Source organism: Lutra lutra, chromosome 3 (genome assembly GCF_902655055.1).
Source record: "Lutra lutra chromosome 3, mLutLut1.2, whole genome shotgun sequence".
Classification (NCBI taxonomy): domain Eukaryota; kingdom Metazoa; phylum Chordata; class Mammalia; order Carnivora; family Mustelidae; genus Lutra; species Lutra lutra.
Genome location: NC_062280.1, coordinates 137,624,742 through 137,646,602, shown reverse-complemented (window position 1 = coordinate 137,646,602; position 21,861 = coordinate 137,624,742). Strand labels below are relative to the sequence as shown.

At 40.0% G+C, this 21,861-nt stretch overlaps 1 protein-coding gene and 1 long non-coding RNA gene across 5 annotated transcripts in view; one reads left to right on the top strand and one right to left on the bottom strand.

Moving 5' to 3' along the window:
* Nucleotides 1-21,861, top strand: part of LOC125096359 (28S ribosomal protein S31, mitochondrial-like) — a 764,428-nt gene that overhangs the window by 26,170 nt on the left and 716,397 nt on the right. For 3 of the 4 annotated variants that reach the window (XM_047723264.1, XM_047723265.1, XM_047723266.1), the window contains exons 6-7: nt 1,008-1,151; nt 9,494-9,794. In XM_047723264.1, coding sequence (XP_047579220.1) covers nt 1,008-1,151; nt 9,494-9,723 — 374 coding nt within the window. In that variant the 3' untranslated portion in view covers nt 9,724-9,794. Of the gene's footprint in view, nt 1-1,007; nt 1,152-9,493; nt 9,795-21,861 lie in introns of those variants that run through there. The other variant, XR_007126153.1, reaches the window with a different exon arrangement.
* Nucleotides 1-21,861, bottom strand: part of LOC125096368 (uncharacterized) — a 54,096-nt gene that overhangs the window by 10,065 nt on the left and 22,170 nt on the right. The window lies entirely within an intron of this gene.

The window sequence follows — 21,861 nt, the reverse complement described above, 5'->3', positions numbered from 1 at the left end:
GGGGCTCGATCCCAGGACCCTGAGATCATGACCTAAGCCGAAGGCAGTGGCTTAACCCACTGAGCCACCCAGGTGCCCCAAACATCCAACTCTTGATTTTGGCTCAGGTCATGTTCTTAGGGCCGTGAGATCCAGCCCTGGTCGGCGGGCTCTGTGCTCAGAGAGAGTCTGCTTAAGATTCTCTTCCTCCCCACTTCTTTCTCTTGCACACGTGGTCTCTCCCTCTCTTTCTCTCTCAAATAAATAAATATATTTTTTTTTCCAAAGATTTTATTTATTTATTTGACGGAGAGAGAGAGACACAGTAAGAGAGGGAACTCAAGGGGCGCCTGGGTGGCTCAGTGGGTTAAGCCGCTGCCTTCGGCTCAGATCATGGTCTCAGAGTCCTGGGAACGAGCCCCGCATCGGGCTCTCTGCTCAGCAGGGAGCCTGCTTCCTCCTCTCTCTCTGCCTGCCTCTCTGCCTGCTTGTGATCTCTCTGTCAAATAAATAAATAAAATCTTTAAAAAAAAAAAAAAAGAGAGGGAATACAAGCAGGGGGAGTGGGAGAGGGAGAAGCAGGCTCCCCACAGAGCAGAGAGCCCAATGTGGGGCTTGATCTCAGAATCCTGGGATCATGACCTGAGCTGAAGGCAGACGCTTAACCAACTGAGCCACCCAGGGGCCCCTAAAATAAATAAATAAATCTTTAAAAAAAAAATACTCACATTCATGAAAACATTCTTAAACAAAATACACATTCCTTTTTCTTTCCAGTGGAGGGGATGGTGAGACTTTAGGGCTTGCTCACCCAGCAGTGTAGTCAGTGCTGAGGCTTGCAGGAATTGTCGCTGTAGGCTTTTTTGTCATCTTCCTTTAGCTTTAGCTCTCAGTGAGTGACCTTTCATTATACACTGTTTATTTTAATCCTCAGGCCTGAAATGTATTACTAATTTAGAGTTTATTATAACATTTTAAAAATAAAGATATATACATTGACTTGTGATTATTTTGAAATGTTATTGTAGAGACAGCACCTTCACTTTGGGAAGTGGAATTTGCGAAGCAGTTGGCCATGGTAAATGAACAGCCCCTTCAGAATGGTTTTGCAGAGATGATCCAGTGGACGACAGAGGGGAAGCTGTGGGAGTTTCCAATTAACAATGAAGCCGGTAAGTTAATTTCAGAGGTTTATAAAATTCCATATGGAGATTAAATCTGGTTGGTGTTCAGTCATAGAGTCTAGATATTTACATGAATTTCAAAACTTTGTATAAATATCTCTGTGGTGTCTGAAAAGAAATTTGACTTTTTTTTTTTTTTTAAGTTAGAATTTCACTTAATTCTGGGTTGGTTGGTTTTTTTTAAAGATTTTATGTATTTATTTGACAGAGATCACAAGTAGGCTGAGTGACAGGCAGAGAGAGAGAGAGAGGAGGAAGCAGGCTCCCTGCCGAGCAGAGAGCCCGATGTGGGGCTCGATCCCAGGACCCTGGGATCATGACCAGAGCCAAAGGCAGAGGCCTTAACCCACTGAGCCACCCGGGCGCCCCTAATGCTGGTTTTTTTATAAGAAAAATAAAGAAGTAAAACTAGGGGGCGCCAGGGAAGCGCAGTTGGTTAAGGGTCCAACTCTTTTTTTCTTTTTTTTTTTTTTTTTTTTGGAAGATTTTACTTATTTATTTGAGAGAGAGCATGAGTGGGAGGGGAGGGGCAGAGGGAGAAGCAAACTCCCTGCTGTGCAGGGAACCTTATGTGGGACTCCCATCCCAGGACCCTGGGATCATGACCTGAGCCAAAGGCAGACACTTAAGCGACTGAGCCACCCAGGCTCCCTTAAACGTCCAACTCTTGATCTCAGCTCAGGTCTTAAGCCCTGTGTTGGACTCTGTGCTGGGCATGGAGTCTGTTTTTAAAAAATAATAAAAATTTTAAAAGCAAGTAAAATCATATGGTAGAAATGTATCATGAATTTCTTTTTTTTTTTTTAAGATTTTATTTATTTGACAGAGACACAGCGAGAGAGGGAGCATAAGTAGGGAGAGTGAGAGGGGGAGAAGCAGGTTTCCTGCGGAGCAGGGAGCCTGATGCGGGGCTCGAACCCAGGACCCTGGGATCATGACCTGAGCCAAAGGCAGATGCATAATGACTGAGCCACCCAGGTGCCCCATGTCATGAATTTCTATGTGACGTGAAGGTGTTGACTACAAATGATGACAGTTTCCTAAAGTAAGCAGGAGATTACCTGGAAAATCTTCTCATACATTAAATCTTGGGTATGAGATGATATTTTGGTTTTAGAGAACATTACAACTCTTAAGTTTTATGCTGGTTATCTTTTACTCATAAAACTATTGCACTAATGAGATGTAAGGTTCTTGTGCTTAAATGCTACTCAAAGCAAAAATGTTAGAAGACTTCAAGATTTTTTGGAACTCTGGCTCCATACGTAGGTTCTTTGAACTACTAGATGCTATGTTATCTACTTTCCTGAAGATTATTCTGGAGATATTACTTCTCCCTCACTCAAAAGGAAAACAGTATTACTATGCAATTTATTTCTTATGCTTTTTTTTTTTTAGGTGTATTTTCAATTAGAAGAGATTCACTTACTTTTATGGTACAGTTAGCTAGGAAATGTAAACATTGCAGTAAATCTTAGGAAAATGTAGTCCATATTTTAACCTTTGTAGTAGTATGCTGTCATTGTAACATTTTATTTTTTTATAATCTTTCATTTGTTTGGATTAATAAGTGGAATGGAAGCTTAAGTATCAGAAATATTTTGTCTTATATCTTCATAAATTATTACTTTGTGTAGGAAAACTTTCTAGAGACTGATAATTCCTTTAATAAATTCTGAATATTTTGTGGATTTGTATGGTATATGCAGTCATAAAGGATGTTATGTTGCTGTGTTTCACCTGGTGTATATAAAATGTATATTTCTCAAAGTATTATGCTTTCCAGGGGCACCTGGGTGACTCAGTCGGTTAAATATCTGCCTTCAGCGCAGGTCATGATCCCAGGGTCCTGGGATTGAGACCCACGTCAGGCTCCCTGATCAGCAGGGAGCCTGCTTCTCCCTCTGCCTCTGCCCCTGCTGCTCTCCCTGCTTGTAGTCGCTCACTCTTGGTCTTTCTCAAGTAGATAAATAAATAAAATCTTTTTTAAAAAAAAGTTTAAAAAAAAAAGTATTATACTTCCCATACTGTGGTAGGTATCAGGGAAGGGTGAAAAAAAAGCCCAAGGACTTTTCAATTGTGCAAACCAGAGTATAGATCTAGCTCTCTCAGTGATTAGACATTTGCCTTTGAGAAAACAATTTAACGTCCCGAGGTTAAAAAACCAGATCAGTTTCCTCATCTGTAAAATTAAAGATAACTCATTGGAAGAATGTAAGAACTAAGGCAAAGTTATTTGAGTTGCTCAGCACAGTTCTTAGTGTATAATACATGTAAATAAAGGTTAGTTCATGTCCCTTCTGTATGAACACAGAATTTTAAAAGAAAAAATTAGCAGAATGCAGTGTGTGATATTAAGGGAAAATTTCCTTATTTGATGAAACGTGGGTGTTCTGAGTCATCATAATTAAAAATATGGTTCTAAAACACAATATTGAGGTAGAATAACGTGACTTTTTTCTTTTAAGATTTTATTTATTTATTTATGAGAGAGAGAGAGAGAGAGAACATGAATGGAGTGAGGGACAGAAGGAGAAGCAGATTATCTTCTGAGTAGGGAGTCTGATTAGGGGCTTGATCCCAGGATTCTGGGATCATGACCAGAGTGGAAGGCAGACTCTTAACCAACTGAGCCACCCAGGTGGCTTTATTTAGGTGAGACAGTGGTTAGGGGTTCAAGTTTTGAGTGAGTTGTATGCTTAATCTCACTAAGCCTCACTTCCCCTGTCTATAAAATGATGGGAATAAAAATAAAATTTATTCTTCTTCTGAATTCAGGTGATTCTTTGAAAATCAAGTGAGGTTTTACAAGTAAAGCATCATCAACCATCATCATCTCTGTTCCTACAATATTATGAGAGGGTTTTACTATACTGCAAGGATCTTAAATCTTAAACTGTTAGTAAGGATGTGTATTTTCTAGGAACCACCAAATAGGATAACAGGAAAGTAAGGGTTAGTGTACATTGTCATCAAAGATAAAACACTTCGGGGCATCTGGGTGGCTCAGTGGGTTAAAGCCTCTGCCTTCGGCTCAGGTCATGATCCAGGGGTCCTGGGATCGAGCCCCGTGTTGGGCTCTCTGCTCAGCAGGGTGCCTGCTTCCTCCTCTCTCTCTGCCTGCCTCTCTGCCTACTTGTGATCTCTGTCAAATAAATAAATAAAATCTTTAAAAAACAAACAAAAAAACACTTCAGTTCATCAAAATCTTGAATGTCCAAACTCCAAAGAAATTTATCTTAAATTTGACCTGGGTTTTGAGCAAGTTTAATTTTTACAAAAAGAAAAAACAAAACAAAACCTGTCTTTTGGCCAGGTTAGGGAGATAAATGTGACAAGTTTCCATATACACTTGTACATATTATTGATGCTTCAGGATGGGAAAGGGAGGTATCTCATTTCCAGCTCCTTGAGGCAATTGTTATCGGAATGAAAAACAGGAAAAGAACTGTGGAAACTTTCTCACTTTGATCACTCCCCTCAGTATACAGTTTGGAACTTGAGAATACTTTAAGAGAGTGGCATTAGAATTTGAAGCCTCAACAGTTTAATAATATTCTTCTGTACTTCTTATTTTTAAATTTTAAGATTAATAAAATGTCATGCTCTCTCTACTAATAGTTAGCTTCATGAAGATTTACTCTGATGCTTTGAGGGAAAAGTGTTTTATTTTCAGGGGTGGGCCATGCCAGTTTCTGAACATAATACTGAAAATTACAAAATGACGTGTCCTGTGTTGACAGCTTTACTTTCCAGTGTTGTGTTTTTCATTTATATAAAAAATTGCAGTGTGTTGTTTTACCACATAAAACATATGAATTATTTTCCATTTTGAAGTAGCTTTTTTCCAGGTTGTTGTTGTTGTTGTTATTTTTAAGAACTGGTTTGTCCCTTCTGTTTTGTTTTGCCAGCATAGAGATTCGTAAGAGCAGTTAGATGGCATTATTCCCACTTAGATTTTGTAGTAGTTATTGTATATTGGATTGATGATAAAAGCATTTTAATTTTAGCCTTAACTTTGACTTGAAATTTAATCATGTTTTTACTACTACGCAGTTAACAGAGTCTTGCTCTTGAATATTCTTTAGCCATTTATATGCCACCAAAAAAGTGTTAAGTACAGTAAGTTTGGAAATGTATCAGTTTTTGATACATAACATGCTACCACCAAAATTAGTAAAACAACAACTAACTTACAACTGCTCCTTAATTTATGGATTTTCTGGTTAGTTCTGGCAGCTTAGCTGCGGGTAGTTCCCTCTAGAGTGGTCTGTCTCACATGTCTGGTTGTGGGTGCCGGCTCTTGTCAGGGGAGGTAGAGATAACTGGGTTATCTGTCACGCATCATCTCAAAGACTAACTTGGACTTCTTCACATGACTGTAGTAGGGTTCATAACAGCAAGGAAGAGCAAGGATTGATGTGTAGGTACTTTTCAAGCCTGTGTTTGCACTGTGTTGAGTAATATCCCGTTGACCAAAGCAGGTCACTTGCTAACCCTGAATTCAAGGGTTTAAGAAACAGACTCCATTTATGCAAAGAATGACAAAATCACATTGTGAAGGGGAATGTCTAGAAGCATGAGAGTGACACGATATGTGGCCATTTATCTGTCTACCACCTTGATTTATTTTTTATTTACTTCAGTTTTAATAAAAATAATGTATGGGGCACCTGGGTGGCTCAGTGGGTTATGCCTCTCTGCTTTCGGCTCAGGTCATAATCTGGGGGTCCTGGGATCAAGCCCCTCGTTGGGCTCTCTGCTTAGCGGGGAGCCTGCTTCCCCCTCTCTCTCTGCCTGCTTGTGATCTCTCTGTGTGTGTCCAATAAATAAATAAAATCTTTAAAAATAAATAAATAAAAATAAAAATAATGTATAGATCTTTAAGTATCCAAATAAATTTTTTAAAAATCTCTTTCAGTAAATATAAACTAACTCCCAAGTGAGTAGAAAGCTTTTAAGCCTTTTATTTTGAGATAATTGTAGATTCACATGCCACTGAAGAGATAATATCCTAGATAGCCTCTACCCATTTTCTCCCAATAGTTAACTTCCTGCAAAACCGAACCGTAGTACAGCCAAGCAATTGGCATTGATACAATTCTCCAACCCTGTGCAGATGTCACCAGCTTTACAAGTATTCCTTTATACATGTGTATTTAGTTCTGTGCAATTTTATCACATGTGTAGACTCAGGAGACCACCACCACGGTCAAGATAGGTTCCATCACCTCAGAGCCCTCTTAGAGCCCTTCTAAGCCACACCTGCTTGCCTTCCACTGCCTCCCCTTCTTAGTCCTGGATCCCTGGCAATCACTAAATTCATTCACTATTTTTGTAATTTTGTCATTACAAGAAATACATACAAATAGAATCATAGAGTGTAACATTTAGGAATTAACTGTTTTTCACTCAGCCTGATTACCTGGAAATTTAGCCAATTGTTGCATGTATCAGTATGTTTGTGCCTTGTTTTCTGTTGTTTGGTTGGTTGAGGTTTTTTGTTTGTTTTTTAATTGAGTAGTAGTCCATGATTTGAATGTGCCCTATAGTTTCTTTAAGCATTCACCTGGTAAAAGACATCTGGGTTGTTAGCAGTTTGGGGCTATTATGAATAAAGGTACTATAAATATTTTTGTACAGAGTTTTGTATGAATATAGATTTCTATTTCCTTGGGGTAAATACCCAGGAGTGAAATTGTTTCATCATACGGTAGCTGCATGTTTAGTTTTTATTTTATTTTTTATTTTCTTAAAGTTTATTTATTTATAAAATCTACACCCAACATGGGGCTCAAACTCACAACCCCAAGATCAAGATCATATGCTCTACCAACTGAGCACTACCAACCCTACATGTTCTGTGTGGGTTTTTTTGTTTTTGTTTTTGTTTTTCAAAGATTTTACTTATTTGTTCATTTGAGAGAGAGAGAAAGAGAGAGTGCAGCATGAGCCAGGGGAAGAACAGAGGAAGAGAGAAAGGGAGAAGTAGACTCCCTGCCCAGGGCTTGGGAGGAGCCTGACACACTGCTTCATCCCAGAGCCCTGAGATGACCTGAGCTGAAGTCAGACGCTTACCCAGCTGAGCCACCCAGGGATCCCCTGTATGTTTAATTTTTTTAAAGAAGCTTCCAAACTGTTTTCTAGAGTGGCTATGCCATTTTATATTCTCACCAGCAATATGTAAACCATCTGGCTTCTCATTCTCACCAGCATTTGATGTTGTCGCTGTTTTTCTTTTAGATGTGTTTACATTCTGATAGATGTGTATTGATAGCTCATTGTGGTTTTAATCTGCATTTCCCTAATGGGTCGAGAGGTTGACCACATTTTTCTTGTGTGTGTTTGCCATCTACTTATCTTTTTCAGTGAAATGTCTGTTCTTGTTTTTTGCCCATTCTCTAATTGGATTGTTTGGTTTTCTTACTATAGAGCTTTGGGAGGTTGTTTTTTTTTGTTTGTTTGTTTTTATATTTAATATATTCTAGACCTTTATTAAATCTTTGGTTGCATTGAAGCACCTGGGTGGCTCAGTCGGTTAAGCATCCGACTCTTGATTGCAGCTCAGGTCATGATCGCAGGGTTGTGAGCTCAAGCCCGGATAGGAGGGATCAAGGATCCACTGTTAAAACTTCATTTAACCTTAATTACATCCTTAAAGGTCCTGTCTCTAAATATAGTCACATTGGGGATTAGGACCTCAACCTATCAATTTTGAGGAGATACGATTCAGTCCATAACAGGGTCTATTTCTGGGCCGTCCCTTTTGTCCCATCAATCTGTGTGTCTGTCCCTCTGCCAATACCACACTTTTTATTATTGTAGCTATTTCAGTAAATCTTAGCATTATTGCTCCCATTTTATTCTTCTCTTTCAAGATTGTTATAATATTCTAGGACTTACGCCTTTCCATATAAATTTTAGAATAAATTTGTTGGCAAAACTTTACTGAGATTTTGATAGGAACTAGTATTGGTTTTGTTGATCTTTCTCTATTTTTTTATTCTCAATTTTATTGATGTTGGATGTTATCTTTATTATTTCCTTCCTTTGCTTGCTTTAGAATATTTTGCTCTTTTGCTAGTTCTTGAGGTGGGAACTTAGGTTGTTGATCGAGACTTTCCCTCTTCATCTGTATTCATTTAGTGCTGTATGTATCCCTCGTAGCACTGCATTAGCCGTGTCCCACAAATTTTAATTTGTTGTGTTTTCATTTTCATTCAATTCTGAGTGGTTTTTTTTTTCAGTATGTTGCTTGATCTTTAACTGTTTCCTATTGTCTTTCTGTTACTGATTTCTAGTTTGATTCCATTATGATTGGAGCATGTACTGTGTATTACTCCACTTATTTTAAATGTGTTGCGGTTTGTGACCTAAGATGTGGTCCAGCTAGGTGAATGCTCCATCAACTCCTGGAAAGATTTTGTATCTGAAATAGTTTGGTGGAGTGTTTGTAGACGTCAGTTTGATAATGTTTGTTGTTCAGTTCTTCTTTATCTTGGCTAATTTTCTAATTGAGATGTTTTTCTTTCTCCCTAGTAATTTTTTTTGTTTTGCTCTGAAGTCTGTTTTGTCTGATAATCATATAACCACTCACACTTGCTTTTTTAAAAAAATTAATGTTAACAAGATGTATTTTTCTCCATCCTTTTATTTTCAATCTTCTGATTTTGTGTTTGAAGTGAGTTTCTTATAGAAAGCATATCATTGGATGCATGATTTTATATTCACTCTCCAATCTTTGTCTTTTGATTGGTGTATTTAGAACATTTACATCTGAAGTAATTATTGATTTGTTAGGACTTAAGTCTCCAATTTTATTACTTGTTTTCTTTTCATTTTCTCTATTTCTCATTACATTTTTTGGGGGGGGTCCCTGTGAGCTGCTTGAACATGTTTTAAGATTCTATTTTGTTTTACTTATATAATTTTTTTGTGTAGTTTGTGTAGTTTTCTTAGTGGTTGCTGTAGAATTGAAGCTTTTATTAGCAGTAACTGCTGCTACACTTTGAACATTTATAATATGAATCGTAATGTGAACATTTATAATGAACATTTATAATGTGCTAGGCATTATAAGAGTTTTATAAGCTTTGTATCTATGTAATCTTTACAGAAACCCCATGAAGAATGTTCTATTTTAATCCTCATTTTATACCTGAAAACTGATGCTCAGAGAAGTTAATTAATTTGCCCAGTCACACAGTTGTTAAATTGGTGGGCAAACCTAGGTCTAACTCCAAAGTTGATGACTTTAACTGTAATAGTCATTAGTGCTAATTTTGCAATAGAGATTTTACTTCAAAATTGTATTTTATCTCATTTCCTAGGTTTTGATGATGATGGTTCAGAATTTCATGAACATGTATTTCTGGATAAACACCTGAAAGATTTTCCAAAACAAGGACCAATTCGCCACTTCATGGAGCTGGTGACCTGTGGCCTTTCCAAAAACCCATACCTGAGTGTTAAACAGAAGATTGAACACATAGAGTGGTTTAGAAATTATTTTAATAAAAAACAAGACATTCTAAAAGAAAGTGGGATACGGCTTAATTGAAGACCATGGAAATTCTTATTTCAAACTCTTGGTGGTGGATATTAAAACTAAATAAAATAATTTTACTAGAAGTTTTCCTATATTGTGTTAATTATTACATTTGATTTGAATGGTATAAATGTTAAAATGCTTTAAAGTATATAGTGGTAACTGAAGAATATTCTTGCATCGAGAAAAGTTGTCAGTATTTACAGATTCAACTAATAATTTTTTTTTTCTTAAGATTTTATTTTATTGATTTGACAGAGAAACAGTGAGAGAGGGCAGGGGCAATGGGAGAGAGAGGTAGAAGCAGGGAGCCCAATGCAGGCCTCGATCCCAGGACCCTGGGATCATGACCTGAGCCAAAGGCACCAGACATGTAACAACTGAGCCACCCAGGCACTCCATCAACTGGTAATTTGTAACAAGAAGAATATCTTAGAATTACTACAAGTTTAAGACAACTTCTTTTTCCTTTTCAGTGACTATACTTCTTTGAAATACAATTATTAGCCACATATCTGATGACATCAGAGTTCTCTAACAGTTGAGATCGTTTATAGACAGGTTTATATGCACTGACTATGTATATTTACATACACATATTTATATATCTTTATATATTTCACCCTAAATTAATTACCCTTATCTAAGTCTGGGTCATGAACAAGAAGTAACCTTGTAGAGATAAGTGGCTTATTCTAACCCCTCTAGTCTTTTAGGTCTTTGTGCCAAAGTTAGAACTATTTATTTTCTATTACGGTGCTTAGCAGTGTGACTCAAATTCATACAACTCAAAGGAATAAAGATTCTAAAAAACTCAAGAATTTAGTTTATAGTGGTCGTACGCTAGTAGTGTTTTAGGCTCCCAGCATAAGCAAATGGAAATCATATGAAAGAACCCATCATCAACTCAGAATTCAAATTACAAAACACATAAGGAAACAAAACTGTGATTGGACATGAGCAGAAGCAGACGCATAAAGTCTTTTTTTTAAGATTTTATTTATTTATTTGACAGACGGAGATCACAGAGAAGCAGGCAGAGAGAGAGGAGTAAGCAGGCTCCCTGCTGAGCAGAGAGCCCGATGTGGGGCTCGATCCCAGGACCCTGGGATCATGACCTGAGCTGAAGGCAGAGGCTTTAACCCACTGAGCCACCCAGGTGCCCCACTGTAAAGTCTTTAAATGTTAAGCTTGGGGCCCCTGGGTGGCTCAGTCATTTAAGTGTCCAACTCTTGATTTTGGCTCAGGTCATAATCCCAGGGTCATGAGATCAAACCCTGTGCCCGGCTCTCTCCTGGGTGTAGAACCTGCTCTCTCTCAAATAAATAAATATTAGACTTAACCATATACTATGAACTCAATGTAAGATAGAGTAAAATATAGAGCAGGAGATAATAAAAGTGACTAGATGTTGGGAAACAAAAATTTAAGGAGTCTAATAACAGATTAGACACAAAGGTAGATCTAAAGAAATCCATATGGGGGCACCTGGGTGGTTCAGTAAATTAAGCATCCAACTCTTGATCTCAGTTCAGGTCTTGATCTCAGGGTCAAGAGTTTTGAACCTACTTAACCCACTGAGCCACCCAGGCGCCCCAAGAGTGTTTAACCTACTTTTTAAAAAAAGTGCCTAGTGTGAAGCCTACTTAAAGAAAAATCCATGTGTAGTGCAGAGAAGAAAAGAGAAAAGAAATTTGAAAGAGAGGTAAAGATTGATACAAGAAGGTAACATTTGTTAGGCACCTGGCTGGCTCAGTTTGTAGAGCATGTGACACTTGAACTCATGACACTTGAACTCAGAGCCATGTCATGGAGAACTACTTAAAGGTTTTTTTTAAAAGAAGGTAACAGGGGCACCTGGGTGGCTCAGTGGGTTAAGCCTCTGCCTTCGGCTCAGGTCATGATCTCAGGGTCCTGGGATCAAGCCCCACATCGGGCACTCTGCTCAGCGGGGAGCCTGCTTCCCCTTCTCTCTCTGCCTGCTGCTCTGCCTACTTCTAATCTCTCTCTCTCAAATAAAATCTTAAATAAATAAATAAGTGAATGAATGAATGAATGAAGGTAACATTTGTGCAATCAGATTTCCAGAAGGAGAGAAGAAGAAATGGATCAGAAGCTATCTGGATACTTGAGGAGTTTTATGGTTTATGAAAGACATCAATTCACAGACCGTAATCTCTTGCTCATATATAGAAACTGCACCCAACATCAGCAAAATACATTCTTTACTAGTACATGGGGACACCCTAACTTTTTCGAGTACTTAGTTCATTTATTTTTAATCATAGTTACTGATCTATTTGGATTTATTTTTACTAGCTTCTTTTGTGTACCATTTGTATGCTTTGTTGCCTTCATTTTGGTTATTTTTTCTCATGTCATACTAGTGGAAGAGAGGGATAAAACATAAAATATCTTAAGAATAAGGGCTTAAGGGGTACTTGGATGGCTCAGTTAGTTAAGCATCTGCCTTCGGCTCAGGTCATGATCTCAGGGTCTTGAGTCTCACATCAAGCTTTCTGCTCAGCAGGGAGGCTGCTTCTCCCTCTCCCTCTCCCCTTCCCTGCCCCCACCCATGCTCTTTCTCTAATAAAATCTTTATTAAAAAGTGAGGGTTGGGGCACCTGGGTGGCTCAGTGGGTTAAAGCCTCTGCCTTTGGCTCAGATCATGATCCCAGGGTCCTGGGATGGAGCCCAGCATCGGGCTCTCTGTTCAGCGGGGAGCCTGCTTCTCCCTCGATCTCTGGGCCTGCCTCTCTGCCTACTAGTGATCTCTGTCAAATAAATAAATAAAATCTTTAAAAAAAAATGAGGGTTAAATACATTTGTTAGATGAAAGTAATTGGCTAGCAGCAGACCATAAAAATCCTAAAGATGTGCTTTAACTGAAAAGGACATAATCCCACATTTTAGGTATGAAATATAAGAAAAAATAGCAAAGTGATAAATATCTAAGTTAATTATAAAATAGTAAAATGTCTTATGGGAGTGATTAAAATATATGACAATAATAGGATATGTGAAGATGAATTTTTTTTTATTTTATCAGAGAGAGAGAGAGCGTGCGAGTGCACAAGCAGGGGGGATGGGCAGAGGAACAGGGAACAGCAGACTCCCGACCAAGCAGGGAGTCCAAAGCAGCCCTTGATCCCAGGACCCTGGGATCATGACCTGAGCTGAAGGCAGACACTCAACCAATTGATTAAGAGAGAGAGAGATGAGCAGGGGGAAGTGCAGGGGAAAAACAGACTCCCCACTGAGCAGGGACCTGGACTCGGGGCTCAATCCCGGGACCCTGATCCCTGGACCCTGGGATCATGACCTGAACTGAAGGCAGAGTGACTGAGTGACTTAACTAACTGAGTGACCCAGGCGCCCAGGATGAATTTTTTAAAATGTCAAGTGATAATGCTCTTTGGCAGAGACACGCTAAAACAAGAATACCAGAAGTTTGAAAGTAAAGGGGAAAAATGGACAGGTGTTAATCTGGTTGTGGCTAGATTCACATCAGAAAAAAATAGTCTGACAGACATTATTAGAGGCCTTATTTTTAAAATGATAACTTAATAACTTAAAGAAATTGGATTTCGGGGCACCTGGGTGGCTCAGTGGTTAAAGCCTCTGCCTTCAGCTCAGGTCATGATCTCAGGGTCCTGGGATCAAGCCCCACATCAGGCTTCCTGCTCAGCAGGGAGCCTGCTTCCCCTCCTCTCTCTCTGCCTGCCTCTCTGCCTACTTGTGATCTCTGTCTGTCAAATAAATAAATAAATAATCTTAAAAACATAATAAAATAAAAGAGCATCTACATGCCTTTAAAAAAAAGAAAGAAAGAAATTGGATCCCTAGTTTAAAGATCTTCCTAGAAAGGGGCACCTGACTGGCTTGGTAGAGCATGAAACTCTTGATCCCAGGGTCATGAGTTCCAGCCCCACACTGGGCATAGAGATAACTTAAAAACAAAACAAAACAAAAAAAACTTCCGAGCAAGAAAGCAACAACTTCAGACTATTTCTCAGGAGAGTTTTAAGCCTTCAGAAGAAAGGTAATTCTTGGGGAGCTTGGGTGGCTCGGTGGGTTAAAGACTCTGCCTTCAGCTCAGGTCATGATCTCAGGGTCCTGGGATCAAACCCCACATCTGCTCTCTGCTCAGTGGGGAGCCCGCTTCCTTCTCTTTCTCTGCCTACCAGTGATCACTGTCAAATCTTAAAAAAAAAGAAGAAAGGTAATTCTTACACAAATTATTCTAAAGCACAGAAAAAGAACAAACAAACCTCAAATTAATTTCAAGAGACTAGAATTAACAAAGGTTAATCATAATCATGAAGGCACATTTGAAAAACCAAACAACATGGCAAACTAAATCCAGCAATGAATAGGAAAGAAACAATAGTCAAACTGAGTTTATTCCTGGAATGCAAGGGAGGTTTAACAATGGGGAAAAATAATAAAGAATGCAGGGGCGTCTGGGTAGCTCAGTCGGTTAAACTTCTGACTCTTGGTTTTGGCTCATGGTCATGAGATTGAGCCCCACGTGGGCACTGTGCTCAGCATGAGTCTGCCTGGGATTTGCCCCCTCTCCCCTTCCCTCCCCCTTGCCCCTCCCCTCACTCACACATGCACACATGCTCTCTCTCTCTCTCTCTCAAATAAATAAAATCTTTTAAAAAGGCCGGGGGTGGGGGTGGCGCCTAGGTGGCTCAGTCGGTTAATTGTGTGCCTTCAGCTCAGGTCAAGATCCCAGGGTCCTGGGATGGACCCCCGCATCAGGCCTCCTGCTCAGCAGGGAGTCTGCTTCTCCCTCCATCTCTCATGCTCTCTCCCTCTCTGTCCCTCTCAAATAAATAAGTAAAAATATCTAAAAAATTATATGGGGGCCTAACCTATAAGTGTAGCAAGAAAAAATATATATAAAAGCTATTAGAATTAGAAATTCATTCCAAACTAATCCTCAGTGAATCACACCCTTTCTGGACAGAGCCTGAGATTTGCTTCTATGGCAAAGGTGATGGAGTAGTCACTCACACAACTGAGTTACGTCCTAGGCAAAAGTGATGAAATTCGTCCCTCTTGTGATTACATTACATTACATAAGACTCCTTGTTAGCCAACTGGGTGAAAATTCTACTGGCTTTGAAGAAGCTGCCATGTCATGAAAAGGCCTATGAACAGGCCACGTGCAGTTTCCCTGGAAGCAGAAGGCAACTCCTGCCTGACAGCCAGCAACAAAATGGAGATCTCAGTTCTACAGCCTCCGACCACTGAATTCTCCCACCAATCTTGGAAGTGGACCCCAAGCTCTGAAAAGTCACAGAGCCTAGCAGACTCCTTGACTGCAGCCTTGTGAGACCTTGAAGAGGGGACCCAGTTAAGTGACCCACAGAAACTGGGAGATAATGTGCATGCTGTTCCAAGCCACTAAGTTTGAGGTTATTTGCTGGACACAGAAAGGAATACAGAAAGGAAGAATGAAATTGTCATTATTAGAGTCTATGATTATGTAGGGAAAAAATAACCTATAAATTATAAGAATAGGAGAATTTAGCAACTTTGCAACTGCATTTCTATATACCAGTGACAGAAAAAAAAGATGATTTATGAGATCCTATTCATAGTAGCATCAAAAATATAAAATGAACAAAATCTTAATGAAAGATATTTAGGATGTCTGTGAAGAAAACCTCTTAAAACTTTAATGAAACATAGTGAGTAATAAAAAATAAGGAAAAAAGGGATGTCTGGCTGGCTCAGTCAGTAAAGCATGAGACTCTGGATCTCCAGGTCGGGAGTTTGAGCCCCATGTTGTGCATGGAGCCTACTTAAATTAAAATAATAATAATATAATAATAACAATGAAAATATTTAAGTAAGTAGATGGATAAAAAGTTCATGATAACAAAACTCAGTAATTTGATACTTGGGGCACGTGGGTGGCTCAGTCGGTTAAGTGTCTGCCTTCAGCTCAGGTCATAATCCTAGAGTCCTCTTACTTGGTGGGGGACCTGCTTCTCCCTCTCCCTCTACCTGCTGCTCTCCCTCTCTCTGTCAAACAAATAAATAAAATATTTTAAAAAACATTTAAAACAAAAATATCTTTACAGCCCTGGCGTAGACAAGGATTTAAAACATCAAAAAGCACAATCTCTAAGGAAAAGATTCGTAAATTTAACTGTTAAAATTTTGAACATTCAATTAAAAAAGGCAATGCCAAGAGTGCAAAGACAAGCCTCAAACATGAAGATAAATGCTTTACAATTATAGTCACAAATAATTTGTATATAACATACATAGAGAACTCCTAAAAATCAAATAGAGGGAAATAAACCAACTGAAATAGTGTGGTCAAATGACAAAGGCAGGCATTTCATTTCATAGGAGAAAATATATAAATAGCTAGTAAGTAGATGAAAAATGTTCAGAGAAATGCAAATTTAAGCCATATTGTGATAACATTTGTATTCTCTTTAGATGGGTAAAAAATTAAAAGGCAATATCATTTGTACACTGTTGGTGGGAGTGTAAATTGGCAACCACTTTTGGAATTACATAATTTATATATGTATATTACATAATATACATATATAAATATATGACAATTATACATGTAATGTTTAATTATACATTTATACAGATGTAAATGTATACTATAAATATATAATATAAATACATATAATTTTGTGTATATAAATATTTTTTACATATATAATTACAGAATCTTATGAGCAAGCAATCCTACTCCTGGAGTATACGCCCAAGGAAACTCTCACAAATATGTGCTGAGAGGCCTGTATAAAACTTCAAAGCAGGGGTGCCTGGCTGGCTCCTTCAATGGAGCATGCGACTCTTGATCTCAAGGTCTTGAGTTCAAGCCCCAGATTAGGCACAGAGCTTACTTGAAAAAAAAAAGAGGGCTCCTGGGTGACTCAGTTGGTTAAGCCACTGCCTTCGGCTCAGGTCATGATCCCAGAGTGCCAGGATCAAGTCCCACATCGGACTCCCAGCTCCACGGGGAGTCTGCTTTTCCCTCTGACCTTCTCCCCTCTAATGCTCTCTCTCACTCTCTCTCTCCCAAATAAATAAAATCATTTTTTAAAAAGTGAAAAAAAAACAACCCACAAAACTGTTCAAAGTGTAAAAATCAAGGGAGAAAGAGCCCATCACCCAGAAAACTGATAAATTGTGGCTTCTTTATGCAATGCAACACTCTGCCCAAGTGAAAATCATTAAAATAGAACTATACACATCGATACAGATGATTTCATCTTTTTAAATTTTTTAAAAAAAGATTTTATTTATTCATGAGAGACAGAGACAGAGAGAGACAGAGACAGAGACAAAGACAGAGGGAGAAGCAGGCTTCCCGCAGAGCAGGGAGCCCGAAGCGGGACTCAATCCCAGGACCCCGGGATCATAACCCCAACCTAAGACAGACACTTAAGGACTGAGCCACCAGGTGCCCAACACAGATTATTTCAGAAACAATGTTGCATGGAAAATAAGTTGCAGAAGAATGCCTGTAATACAATACAATGTCCATACAATTTAAAAGCCAAATTTTGAATATGTTGCCTTGCACTATAAATTTGATGAAACTAAAAGAAAAGCATAGGAATGATGGATGCAACACTGCATTTCAGAAGAAATGGCCATGTGGTTGAGGAGGGACACAGGGAGCTTCTATTATACTAACATTGTCTTAAGCTGGATGGGAAGCTCACAGGTGGTCACTTTGTTGTCATGCTTTAAATTATTTATATTATTTATATTTACATCATATCACAGATACTCTTTTGTATGTAACAACAATTCAGAATATTTTAAGGAATGAATGGAAATGGACAAATAACTGCAAGACAGGCAGAGCTTAGCCCTAGTTTTGACAGATGATAGAGAAGGTATGTCCTCAGCTGAGGCCATGATGTTAAAGACATCCTTTATCTGGCCGTTTACAGACTTGATTTTAAAGAATGTATTTATTATCATTAGATTCTTGGTTCTAAAGAATGTGTTATCATTAGATTCTTGCCTTGTTACCATTCTTTTTTTTTTTTTTTTAAGATTTTATTTATTTATTTGACAGAGAGATCACAAGCAGGCAGAGAGGCAGGCAAAGAGAGAGGAGGAAGCAGGCTCCCTGCTGAGCAGAGAGCCCGATGCGGGGCTCGATCCCAGGACTCTGAGATCATGACCTGAGCCGAAGGCAGCGGCTTAACCCACTGAGCCACCCAGGCGCCCCCCTTGTTACCATTCTTAAAAATGATCCAAAATTCCTTGGAGTAATCAGCTTTAAGTTATGCAAATAATGACAACAAAATCCTCTTAATCCCAAAATTGCTTTAAAATCCATGCATTTATACATATATGCAAATTGACTATTAAATTAGGGAGATTTCATTCTAAGTAATAGAGTCATAAGGGACTGAAGAAAACCTGCTTTCTAAAACATATTAATTCAAGGACTAAGCGAGTTCTGAAAAGTGAATAATTTACTGTGTCTCTTAATATCTCCTTGAACCAGAATGTTGGTAATGGTGGCAGAGAATGGGAAGTAGCTTGTATTAGGAAAAGCAAAGAGCTGCTGGAATATGCTTGCGATTTAGAGCTTCTTAAACAAATCCTGTTCACAGCACACAAATGGAAGGACAATGTTATTCAAGATCTCAGTAGCATCTTTATGGAGAATGAAATACGGGTGCTCCTGTCGAATGTAGAACAGAATATGAAAACACTGGGGCGCCTGGGTGGCTCAGTGGGTTAAGGCCTCTGCCTTCGGCTCAGGTCAGATCCCGGGGTCCTGGGATCGAGCCCCACATCGGGCTCTCTGCTCCGCGGGGAGCCTGCTTCCTCCTCTCTCTCTGCCTGCCTCTCTGCCTACTTGTGATCTCTGTCAAATAAATAAATAAAATCTTAAAAAAAAAAAAAGAATATGAAAACACTTAGTCATAGTCTCTAGCACAGTACCCCTAAAAGGGAGCATTTCGTATGTCTGAGAGTGGCTTACCTTTACATATATATATACATATATATATATATATATTTTTTTTTTTTTTTTCCCCCGAGAGAGAGAGTGGGAACCAGGTGGAGTCGGGTAGCAGAATTTTAAGCCAGCTCCACACCCAGTGCAGAGTCCAATGTGGGGATCAAACTCACGACCCTGAGATCATAACCTGAGCAGAAATCAAGAGCCGGTCACTTAACTGATGGAGCCCCCGCCCCCAGGTGCACTATTTTTACCAATTTTAATTGTGACAAACTTAATGTATCCATCTGGAAACCAACGGCTGGTCTGAAACAGTTAACTTTGCGTGCTGTACTATTTACTGGACAGTTCAGAGGGCAAGGAAGCAAACAGAAAGGCTCTGAGAGTTTCTTGGTTTTGCCAGCTCCTGAATCATTGACAATTCTGCAGGGTCCTTCCTGTATTTTTCTCTCCTTCCTTTGGTTTTCTCCACTTTGGAGTCAGAAGCTTCGGTTCAAATCCCTGCTATGTCAGTAGGAGCTGTGACCCTAAGAACAGGGCTCAGTCTCTCAGCCTGTTTGCTCCTCTGAACGGTGAGGACCGTTCTGAACGGTGAACGGTGCTTAGAATTCCCTTCTTGCGGGACCTGCAGGGGTTAGAACGGAACGAGGCAACATACATCGCCGTGACTGGCACTTTCTGTGTACTTCAAAAATAACGTCCTTTTTCTTTCTCTGTACTCCTCCCCAGACCCCCGATGTCAGAAAGGACACTCCAGGAGTCTTCCCCCCCCCCCACTATCCAACATTAATTTGGGAATGGCAGCTTGCTCTTTTTGGGGTTTCACATACAGTTACCTTTACTTTCCATCACTGAAACAGAATGCTTGATTTTATTTATGATGTCCTCCTCCAAGATCCATAAACAGTCTCATCACCGTCATCATCCCTCTGTAGCAGACTCTTGCTTTCACAGGTGGGCATGGGGCCAGGCAGGTGTTGGGATAGAAGGGCCTCCTTTGGAAAGGGCAAGCCTCCTCACTGTTGGTGGGAATGTAAGCTGGTGCAGTCACTTTGGAAAACAGCATGAAGGCTCCTCAAGATGTTGAACATAGAGCTACCCTGCAACCCAGCAATCACAGTACGGGGTATTTACCCCAAAGATACAAATGTAGCAGTCCAAAGGGGCATGTGCACCCCAATGTTTATAGCAACAATGTCCACAATAGCCAAACTATGGAAAGAGTTCAGATGTCCACTGACAGACGAATGGATAAAGAATATGTGATACACACACACAGAGATATTATGCAGCCATCAAAAATGGAAATCTTACCATTTACAATGATGTAGATGGAACTAGAGGGTATTATGCTAAATGAAATAAGTCAACCAGAGAAAGACAATTATCATACGATCTCATTCATATGTGGAATTTGAGAAACAAGGCAGAGGATCATAGGGGAAGAGAGGAAAAAATGAAACAAGAAGAAACCAGAGAGGGAGACAAACCATAAGAGAATCTAAATGTCAGGAAACAAACTGAAGGTCGTTGGAGTAGACGAGGGTGGGAAGGATAGGGTGGCTGGGTGATGGACATTGGGGAGGGTATGTGCTATGGTGAGCACTGTGAATTGTGTAAGACCAATGATTCACAGACCTGTATCCCTGAAGCAAATAATACATTCTATGTTAATTTTTAAAAAATGGGGGAGCTCTGGGTGGCTCAGTCATTAAGCATCTGCCTTCAGCTCTGGTTATGATCCCAGGGTCGTGGGATCGAGTCCCACATCAGGGTCCCTGCTTAGTGGGGAGCCTGCTTCTCCCTCTGCCTGCCACTCCCCTTGCTTGTTCTTCCTCTCTCTCACAAATCGATAAATAAAATCTCTTAAAAAGGGGTGGGGGCGTCTCTGTGGGTGTGGGAGCTCAGGAGCTCATGCCTGGTGAGAAGGGGCCTGCATCTGTCCAGATGGACAGATGCCCTTTACGTGAACGTCTTTTCCTGCGGTCTGCCTCAGCCTCTCTTCAGGTACCCCAGGGACGTGGAATAAAAGTAGATTTGCTGGTATCAACCAATGATATTGGCTTACCCTCGTGTGCTCCTTTCCTAGCATGTGAAGTGTTCGACAGTTATCACTCCTCTGCTGTTGAGCGTTTTCTGAGCTCTGCCATGCGCAGAGCCTCCCCCAGCCTCCACAGTATAAACACCCTGGCCAGGTCCTCCCTGGCCTTGACGTGTCATCTTAAAAGTCACTTCCCAAGAAAGCCTTCTCTCCTTGCTTTGTTAAGTCATTTCTCCACGCTTACTGTCTAACACAACACTCTGTTTACTTCCGTTACGACATTCCCCATCCTGATCTCCTCAAGGGGAGAGGTTGTGTCAGCTTCTGTCGTCTTGGGAGATCCTGTGCTCGAGACCTAGCATATCACCAGGCCCCAGAGAGGCGTTTATAAACGCTAGTTGTTGGAGGAGAGGAATGGACGAATGACACATGCTCGCAGAAGAGAGAAAAAGATTCCGTGGCCATACGGTGTGATGGATGCCAAGGCCAGGAAATGGCTTGAGGGTGTAAAAGACAAGCATGTAATCAGACTGCACGCCTGCTGAAATATTTACTCCCTGCAGGCAGAGAGCTGTCTCACGCCAGCGCGGTCTGAGAGTCACTGGGTAGATCTGCCAAAATCTAGGGTGCAGAATTTGGAGGGCTCTCTGCTCACAGGTAGAGATAGGCTGCATTATCCAAAATCAGCTTTGTTCATAATAAACATAATAGTCTGGTCTCCACATGCCATACTTTTCTTTTTTAATTTTTTTTTTTTTTTTGAAAGAGAGGGAGCAAGGGGAGGGACAAAGGGAGAGGGGGAGAGAGAGAGAGACTCTCATGCAGACTCCCAGCTGAGCATGGAGGGGCTCGATCCCATGACCCAGAGCAGAAAACAAGAGTCAGCTGCTTAACTGACTGAGCCACCCAGGCACCTCTCCATATGCAAGACTTTTTATTGTTTACCTCATGAATGGTTCAGAGCTTGGAGAGGGAAGAAGCACACTATTTGTTGCCCCCTTCTGTGCTTTTTTTTTTTTTAAGATTTTATTTATTTATTTGACAGAGATCACAAGTAGGCAGAGAGGCAGGCAGAGAGAGGGATGGGGAAGCAGGCTCCCTGTTGAGCAGAGAGCCCGATGTGGGACTTGAT